Source organism: Rutidosis leptorrhynchoides, chromosome 1 (assembly GCF_046630445.1).
Source record: "Rutidosis leptorrhynchoides isolate AG116_Rl617_1_P2 chromosome 1, CSIRO_AGI_Rlap_v1, whole genome shotgun sequence".
Lineage (NCBI taxonomy): Eukaryota > Viridiplantae > Streptophyta > Magnoliopsida > Asterales > Asteraceae > Rutidosis > Rutidosis leptorrhynchoides.
Window position 1 is genome coordinate 451,007,261 of NC_092333.1, and position 9,980 is coordinate 451,017,240.

Below are 9,980 nucleotides of genomic sequence, written 5' to 3' on the forward strand. Positions count from 1 at the left end.
AACTAGTATTCGATTCACTCTAGGTTATTGTTTTCCGCCTTTAATCTAGATACAACGTTTAATCTAAGATCCAAGATCGTCTACAGTAACTACCATAAACTAAACCGCATGTGTGTGCGGTATAATTCTGTTCTGTTCTGTTCTGTTCTATCTCGTACGCAGTTTGTATTCATTGGCCATGTTTTTTAAACCAGCTTTTGTTTTTGTTGTTGCTACTTCTGTAGATACACGATATATATAATGATTGTTTTATGTCATATAAGTTGGGCCGTGCTAACAATATTTGATGATTTGGACCTATAAATACCCACAAAAGACTTCATAATTTTCCAACATCCCACCACACACATATTCCACAAATTAACAACAATGAAGTGTTGCTACAACTCAAAATTTACAAGGTGCCATCTACATCTTCAAGTAAGTGCACTTAATTAATTCTATCTTAATTCTTAATATTCAATTTTTACTAATTTTGTTTATACCAAAACTCAGTTCCATATCAAATATTATCTACTGATGCTAAAAAAATCGACGTTAAAAAAAAAATCAAAAATATCATTTCAATCTACCTATAAAATTCCCGAACACGTAAACTACAGTTTCATCATATTCTATTATACTGTTTTGGCATTAAATCCGTTATCCGTATTATGGGTAATATAACATCTTTTTTACACGTACATTATTGACTTGATAAACATCTGACCTAATGGTTGATTTCCTGATATTCTCACAAGAGGTCTTATCTTCAAACCTCACTAACAGCATATTGTGATAACCTGGAAAAGGGTATGAACGGTCACTGAATATGCATTCGAGAAAAAGCTATACGTGAGGAAAAACCTCATTCATTTACTTTTCTAGTTGATATCTTATCTTAAAATCCCTGAACTCGGTATGCATTTTGGCTTAAAATATCACTTGAACGCAGCCAACAGATAATATTTAAAAAAACATTCTCTTGTAACCGTGATTTACAAATTTTTTTTTTTTTGAACGGCGAATTTTTTGGCATCGGTAGATCATTTATTTCAACGACCCTCATCATTTGCACGAAACACACGTTCGGACGGAAACCCGAACCCGATCGACGGTACCCGGCAACACATCCATTCGGGATTTACAATTTATTTATATTATATAGATGCGAGAAGCAATACGGTTGTTAATGCTGGTGATGGTGGTGGCAAGTATGGTAGGAGTTGATGGTAGAAAAGGAAGAGTTGTATTAAACGAGGGGTCATTAGAGTACACAGCAATAAACTGCAGGAGTCATAGTGCATCAATTACGGATTTTGGAGGGGTTGGAGATGGAAAAACTTTAAATACAGGGGCCTTTCAGAGTGCAGTGAATAAATTGAGCCAATACGCCTCAGACGGCGGGGCTCAGCTGTTTGTTCCGGCTGGTCAATGGTTGACCGGCAGCTTCAATCTCACAAGTCATTTTACTCTGTTTCTTCACAAGGATGCCACCCTCCTTGCTTCTCAGGTATTTAATTTTTTTTTGGTCATACTTAAAAGAAAATTTCTAATGACAACCCTAAGGGTTGTCTTTAAGAAATTAAGACATGCTTAATTTATTTCTACATTATAATTAACCACCCACTCCATGAAAATAATCACCTCCAACAATCAAATTATAACACTATTTTATGCATCAATTACTTCTTAATGATAACCCTTAGGGTTGTCATTAGAAAACTTCTACTTAAAATATATAAAAATTTTATTTTTACTATAGTAATATTTTGATACATATATCTTCCATATGGAGTAATTAAAAAGTACCACACCCAAAAAGGCAGAATTGTCTAAAAAATGGTACATGGATACTTTTTTGGTCTGTTTTGAACATGTGATATTGATTTGTCATCATTTAAAGAATATAGACAAAGTTTGAAAATTTTATATAATAAAACAGTTAAGACATAATCACTAGTAAAATTTACTCCAAAATAATGTATTATTACTTTCAATCTTTAATTTTTTAATATATTCAATAAACTTCTCTTAAATTTTCTAAGGATAAGATGGAAATTACCAAACCATTTTTAAATTCAATAAAATTCTCAAGACACTAATGCACCAAGTCACTTGTTTGGCTTACGGAATCAAATGGGATTTCGACGGTATTCTAATTGAATTTAGACACTGTTTAAATCAATTCAATTCCGCCGAAATTTCATTAAATTCCGTGAGCCAAACGGAGCCTAAAAAATAACAAACATTAGTTTATCTTCACGTGATAAGTCTTTGATCCGTAATCAACGTTAACCACCATAATTTACGAGTGCATGAATTACAGGATATAAATGCATGGCCGGTGATCGATCCCCTACCATCTTACGGTCATGGTAGAGATGCAGCCGGAGGAAGGTACATTAGTCTCATATTCGGGACAAATCTCACTGACGTCGTCATCACTGGTAAAAAAAACATATCTTCTTGATATAACTTCTTTAGAATGTCAAATGTTGATTGTGACAACGAGAAGTTGTTGGTGTATTGGTGGTAACCTGACTTCCTATAAGAAGGGTCAGAAGTTCGACTGAAAAAATATTTTCCCTTGTGTTTACCTGCCCATTTCATGAGCCTCGGAGGTTTTCGGATGTCTATGCGTTAAGCCTCACTTGAGGTGGTTCGTCAGCGATTCCTAGCCGCCGTTCAATTATCTTTTTTATTTTATTTATTTATTTATTTATTTTTATTTTTTTGACTGTGACAGTGACAGTGAGTTGTTATTCTAAAAGGAATTTGTATCATGACTGTGAGTGGTCTTTTTAAATAAATATTTTTGATCGTGACCATTCGTTCATATTAGGTGACAATGGTACAATCGACGGCCAAGGTCTACTTTGGTGGCAAAAGTTCCATGGGAAAAAGTTAAAATACACGAGACCATACCTATTCGAGATCATGTATTCAGATACTATTCAGATTTCAAATGTTACCTTCCTAAATTCTCCATCATGGAATGTTCATCCTGTTTATAGTAGGTAATTATCGTTTTATGAGCATTATTTATCCATCATGTAATGTATATTCTTTAATTCACCTTTTCTTTCATTACAAGCAACACAAGACTAGAATATAGATGACTAGTTACTATTTATTATTTATAATAAGCATTTGATTAAACCCAAACTCAACAATGTTCTGTTTGGTCTCTAACTTTTGCGAATGGATAGAATAGTTTAGGAACATGTAAGGTTGTAAAGGTCACTAGTCGGAGTTTAGTCAAGCAGGACATTGTAGAGACTAATCAGCCAAGTTGGAGACTCTAATATGACGTTGACCAACTTTGACCAAATAACTATGAATTTACCGATTAAATTGGATTTCTGGCAACTTTGACCGAATAAATCAGCTACGTCGGAGACTAGACGAAAAATAATCGGACTACTTCAAAATCCCGACTAGTTAGGGGACTTTTACGACCATCGATACATGTTTAAAACAAACAGAAACAACCATTTTAGTTAGTATCCTTTAGATTTGGAATGATTTCAGTGTAGCTCTTTTAGAAGAGTATGATGTTAGGCAAGCCTCTTTTTACTTAAAGTCGGGGTTTTTTTTTTTTTTTTTTTTATAAAGTTAAGATACTACAGGGGCTTTAATAGTAAGTTTTCAAAATGACATTCAGCCTCCGATAATACAGATTAATTGTCATTCCAGTATAGTCTTACGTTTTTACATGTTGATGTATTACAGCAACATTCTTCTACAAGGAATTACAATTTTGGCCCCAATTCAATCTCCAAACACTGATGGCATTAACCCAGGTTAGTAATCATCATCTATTAGTTTAGTACTTTAGTTTCGATTATCATAATTAAATCGAGTTGCTAGTAACTCTATGAATTTAATGTGAAACAGATTCTTGCTCAAACACAAGAATAGAGGACACATATATTGTCTCTGGGGACGATTGTGTGGCGGTTAAGAGTGGTTGGGATGAGTACGGGATATCATTCGGTATGCCAACCGAACATTTGATCATTAGGCGCCTCACGTGTATCTCCCCTTATAGTGCAGCAATTGCACTAGGAAGTGAAATGTCGGGTGGCATTCAGGACGTGAGGGCCGAGGATATAACCGCCATCAATACTGAGTCAGCAGTTCGGATCAAGACAGGGGTGGGCCGTGGTGGATTTGTGAAAGATATTTATGTAAAAGGTATGACATTGCATACCATGAAATGGGTGTTCTGGATAACTGGAAACTATGGGTCCCACGCTGATACTCATTGGGACCCAAAAGCTGTTCCTATTATCCAGAACATAAATTATAGAGATGTGGTGGCGGAAAATGTGACAATGGCAGCTCGACTAGAGGGTATCTCGGGTGATAGTTTTATGGGGATATGTATATCGAACGCAACTATTGGGATGCGGGTCAAGGCTAAAAAGGTCCCATGGACATGCACTGATGTTGAAGGGGTGACCAGTGGTGTGGTTCCTAAACCTTGTGACTTGTTGCCTGACCAAGGGGAAGACAAGATTGGAATGTGTACTTTTCCTCAAGAGAAATTAGACATAGACAATGTTGAGCTCAAGAAGTGTTCCTATGTCATGGCATGATTCTAGGGACTTGATTCTATTGCATTTGTAGTCGTTCTATCGGACACTTGTATTTTGTGTCTTAAAAATTGTACATCGTGTTCTACATGACAATTTCTATGCTTCTATATGACTATATCATATATTGAGATATGAAAGGGTTACCATGATATCAACTGTTGACTTGTTTGCAATTTGTCCGCTTTACGCCCTTTTAGAACTTGCACTTATCACTTTGATATGACTCAATTTTCAGGAATCGAACTAAAACAATGATAAAGTTATTTTCCCTTTGAATCATTCTACATGGCAATGTTGGTGTTTTAGTGTAATTGAGATTGAGATTTACTTAAGCTCATAAGCTCAAAAGAACTCCAAGTTAAAACACGATTTAGGAGGTCCTAGGTGCACACTTGTAAAACTACATTGATCAAAGATTGATAAATTGATTGATGAATGATAAAGATTGTGAATGTTGATCAAGGAGTGCGGTTCTTGATTGTTGTTTTAAGTAAAAAAAAATTCTTTGGTCACTATCGGAAGTTCAGTATATGTGACTGTTCACTTTAATTACAAAAATAACGGTCGATATAGGAACGTCGCATATGAGAGAGTCATAGAAATTGGCCACTAATCGGCATGTTCAAGCTACTAGGGAGGGAGAGTATGATGTATGTGGCCTAACGGGCTATTCTGTGACCATTTTCAACCATTACCTTAGTCACCTGAAACTTACGTTGTTAGTGAGGTTTGAACATGAGACCATTTCTTAAACATGAATGGATACAAAGATCATTTCTAGGTTGAACCTTGTAATGCAAGTGATTTTTGAAAGGAATCAGGAAGACTTGCTTTCGTATAACCCTAGTCAGCAATGAGGTCGAACTACTACAATCTGAAAGTGCTTCGTATACGATTCAAGGTCTTATCAAAGTATTCATGATTATCATTATACCCAAACCAACATAATTTCTAACACATAAGCCAGTAAGCTAAGTCTGTAATTCTAGAGCCGAAACCTCTAATTTTCGTAATATAATCATGTCATGAGAGTGGTAATAGTAAAAGATTCAACAATCAAAAGTGAGTTTATTTGTGAAGCAAGATTTAGGCATCTCAAATTCTCAATCAGAAGCAAAATGATCAAAGTATCATACAGAACATAATATAACAGTTTGGACTTTCTAACACCAGAAAGAACTAACCATCGGTGAATAGACTCCAAAATAACAAATTCAGCAATTTGGATTTGTTTGTAGTTACTAAAACTGGAAAGAACATTATGGTATGTAGTACAGTAATCCTAGGATGATGTCATATATAGTTGTCTAACTAGTATACATATATAAAACCTCTGGCTGCTCTGCATATATATATATATATATATATATATATATATATATATATATATATATATATATATATATATATATATATATATATATATTTGTTACTCAGTGAGTAGGGTCAGGGTTGAATTTTACAGACTCCCTCCAAATGAGCTCTTTGATATTCTCCTCAGTGCACGATGGCTGCTCGAAGTCAAAACTGAATGGCCTCGGACAAACAGGCTCCTCATTGATATCGTGAAGGGGTGCTAAGTAAGGGTGACAAAGAGCCTCATCAACTGCAATATATCACATGAAAACAACATTTTCTAAGTTTATATAATCTGTATAATGCATCTACACTGGTTTATATTTATGATTTGTTGATTGTTTATGGTCAAAATAATTAGATTCAAACAAGCAAATAAGAAAAAGCTGTGGATAAACAGATATTGAGATTAAAACAAAAACTATATCAATATTCCTAACTTTATTCAACTGATTACCATAATCTGATTCTGGTTGTTTAAATCACATAATCACTTTGAAAATGCAGATAATAAGCATAGAGTTGGAATCTATTATTCAACATTACAGACATGACATTTTATACTATTATTTTTGCAATGCAAAATTTGATAATAGTTGTATGGTATCACATGGGTATCTTGTTTTAGCATAGTATTGGATAATACTAATATTTTTTTTTTCAATATCAGTACAAAATTGTCCTTAAAGTATTTGTCCAATCAAATGTAATGGTTTCAATTGGATGGATAGTATTTAATGTGTGTGTATATCATTTGACTTTCTTTCACATGAATAAGTATATACTTATAGCTTTGACTAATTTGAAGTTTTTTATTTGACGTCATAAAACTGAACGCTTAAACTACTTTTTTTTTCTTTCAAAATCGTACAGAAGCAAGCATTATACCTGTAATACGCCTATTTGGGTCAAAGACGAGCATTTTTTCCAGCAAATCGAGAGCTCCAGGAGACTTATTTGGGAAACGAGCAGAAAATTGTTGCTTTGGATACTGAGGAAGCTGTCTAACGTATCTTCGTGCATTATCACTTCTCAGAAATCCAAGACTCGCATCATCTGGTGAACCTATCAGCTATATCAACACAACAAAACAAATACATACACATCCAGTCAAAGTCAAACTCCTTTAGATATACTCGGGAAAAAAATTGTTTAGATATATAACAAATGACAGATTATAATTAAGGTGTGGAGAACTTAATTACCTCTGTGATAAGTCTAAGTTGATGAACATAATCCTTTCCAGGAAACAAGGGTTGTCTGGTCATGATTTCACCAAGAATACATCCAACTGACCAGATATCAATTGCTGCTGTGTACTCTGAACAATTCAAGAGCAATTCTGGGGCCCGGTACCATCGAGTAACGACATACTCAGTCATGAAGTCTGTTTCAGATGTTGTCCTTGCAAGTCCGAAATCTCCAACTTTTAAGTCACAGTTAGCATTAAGAAGCAAGTTGCTTGGTTTTAGATCACGATGCAAGACGTGTGCTGAATGCACATACTTGAGTCCTCTAAGTATTTGGTATAGAAAATACTGCATACAAAACATCAAAGCATAACTCACAAGGTACACAATTTGGATATAGTTATTTGGAATTATTGACAAGTTTGGTAACAGTTTAACACAAAGTGCTCGATGTGAACATGCTACTTGACATCAAGAAAGTCGGGTCGGGACATACCCGACAATGATCATCAGCAAGTGGTTGATTAGAGCGTATTATCTGATGAAGATCAGTGTCCATTAACTCATAAACAATGTATACATCATTGAAATTTTCCTTTTGTGGAGGCCGTATTATGTCTTTGATTGCAATAACCTGCAGTGGTTGAACAGCAAGCATATGTTTCTAATTATGAATAACAGATAAAGAGACGAAACAAATTTAAATGATTAAAAATAGATATAATCAACATAAAGGGCACTAACAAACATCTAAGAGACTAAGAACAATCATAATGTTCTGAAAATCTTCTAATATTAAGTTGATCATGTGAGATTTTCAGTGTATGTTAATTTGATTCATGAAGTTGATTTAACATGTTAATAAATAACCAACTATAAATTTAATAAGACACGAGTTACTTAAGGCAGTTATTTTATGTTTAAAAGTATACTGAGTAGGTGTAATTATAGACCGAGGATGCTAGAATGGCTTCAACAGTATACATTATGCAACCAATATCAAATAACAATAATGAAGCTCACATTTTCATGATCCATGTGGCGAAGAAGCTTGATCTCTCTTAAAGTACGCTTGGCATCTATTCGGTTGTCAAATGCATTACCGATTTTCTTAATGGCAACCTCTTCACGTGTCTCTGCATTCATTGCAGCACTGCAGTAAAAGAATTTTAGTCAATTTTCTTCATTTTCTTGAGAAACATATAAACTATCAATAGCATTACACACTCTTGAGTGATATATTACAAGCTAATTCATGCTTTTCATTAACCTCCATTGATAGAGTATGGCACCCCATATAGGGCACTGACAGAGGACTACTTCAAGCTCCACATTCACAAACTCAAAAAATTATGGATATTTAAATGAACTCAAACCAAGTGAAAACGCCATATTTCTTAATCAAATGCTGAACTAAGTTTCCAAAAGCTTACAAGCAAGACGAAAACAAACGCTAACCCTCATAAAAACGAACACTACTTTTACGATACAACTGAAAGCATAGATATACTAATTCAACCCTTAACATATATCAATGTGTTGGATTTATTTTTTATACAAGTTCCTTTTCTGTAAGAAACCGACAAGTAGTTAGTTATTCAGTTACTAAAGAAATGTCTAGATGTGCTTTTAGAAAGTGAATATCGCCACTGAAGAGTTACTATAACATAATCATCAATTCAACTTACTAAGCTCTTTATAAACTTTGCTTAACTTTATCTGAATAATAACTTAACAAATCAAGATCATCATAACTTCAATCACCGCTGGTGTATATATACATATACAATGATCTATAAATGCTATATCAACACTCTAAAGCTCATTCACAAACACGGTACACATATACATAATGATATACTAGCAAATTTCCTGTATTATCAAACAAATCTATATAAATACAACGATTCAAACAAATTAAACATTATAAATAAACGTAATTAAACAAATTGAATCCAGATCAGATGAGTATGAAATAAAAAGAAAATAAACACGAGTTTAATCAACTAATTTCATACCATACGATGCCGTACGCGCCTCTACCAACAGGACGAATCGGAGGAACATATTTTCTGGAAACTTCGAATAGGTTTCCGTACACATTGTATTGAACGTAACGACCACCGTGTGTAATCACTCCTTTAATATGACTTTGTTGCTGTTGTTGCTCTTGTGTAGTAGTGTTAGTTGAACTGGATTCCATTAGAGACATGATTTGTTAATTGATCTGTATGAATTATTAATATCTATATTTTGTATGTATACACAAACTACACCAGAAGACGAGATGGAAAATTGGGGAAACAAAATTGGATATTGACATTTCAAAAGGATTAAACAACTTTTTAACTGTAAAATATTAAAAGTCTGTATGGAAGTCCGTGAAGAAAATTGACTTTATTTTCAACCTTTTTGTGCTCTTGATTTTGACCAGTTCAACTCCATCCAACCATACACCTGGATCGCCCCATCTCCTAGTCTCCTACGGTTTTCGTATTTTTTTTTTTTTAGCGAAATAAGATGCTCTCTAGACAAAAAAATACACAGTTTAAGAAATGTCATTATCACACTGTATTTTTTTTTGTACTATTTTCTTATTTTACTGATTTACCCTCAACTAATTATTTAGAAATCTATCTCATCTTTGTAATTTAATTAATTCATTAGGAACAATATTGTAAACTTTATTAAATTTACTTTCCATATTTGAAAGTGGACAATTAATATGGAACGTCCCAAAAAAAGAATAATGGACAATTAATCCGGGAGGGAGGGAGTAATAAGATAATTATCCAATTTGGCTAGGACTCGTTTGATTTGATTTCTTTTGTGTTAATTGTACTTGTTAATC

The 9,980-nt window shown here is 33.8% G+C and overlaps 2 protein-coding genes across 2 annotated transcripts; one reads left to right on the forward strand and one right to left on the reverse strand.

Annotated features, from left to right (window-relative positions):
* The first annotated feature begins 322 nt into the window (after window positions 1-322).
* Window positions 323-4,721, forward strand: LOC139873243 (probable polygalacturonase). Its single transcript, XM_071861180.1, has 6 exons — window positions 323-420; window positions 1,148-1,492; window positions 2,309-2,429; window positions 2,825-2,999; window positions 3,715-3,785; window positions 3,880-4,721. The coding sequence occupies exons 1-6, from the start codon at window positions 370-372 to the stop codon at window positions 4,581-4,583; spliced, it is 1,467 nt and encodes a 488-aa protein (XP_071717281.1). The 5' UTR covers window positions 323-369; the 3' UTR covers window positions 4,584-4,721.
* Window positions 4,722-5,758: 1,037 nt separating this feature from the next.
* Window positions 5,759-9,477, reverse strand: LOC139873254 (mitogen-activated protein kinase homolog MMK2). The gene is made up of 6 exons (XM_071861192.1): window positions 9,148-9,477; window positions 8,153-8,282; window positions 7,626-7,763; window positions 7,145-7,477; window positions 6,828-7,011; window positions 5,759-6,189 (listed from the first exon to the last, which is right to left on the reverse strand). Exons 1-6 carry the CDS (start codon window positions 9,339-9,341, stop codon window positions 6,017-6,019), a joined length of 1,152 nt encoding a protein of 383 aa, XP_071717293.1. The 5' UTR covers window positions 9,342-9,477; the 3' UTR covers window positions 5,759-6,016.
* Between the last annotated feature and the right edge of the window lie 503 nt (window positions 9,478-9,980).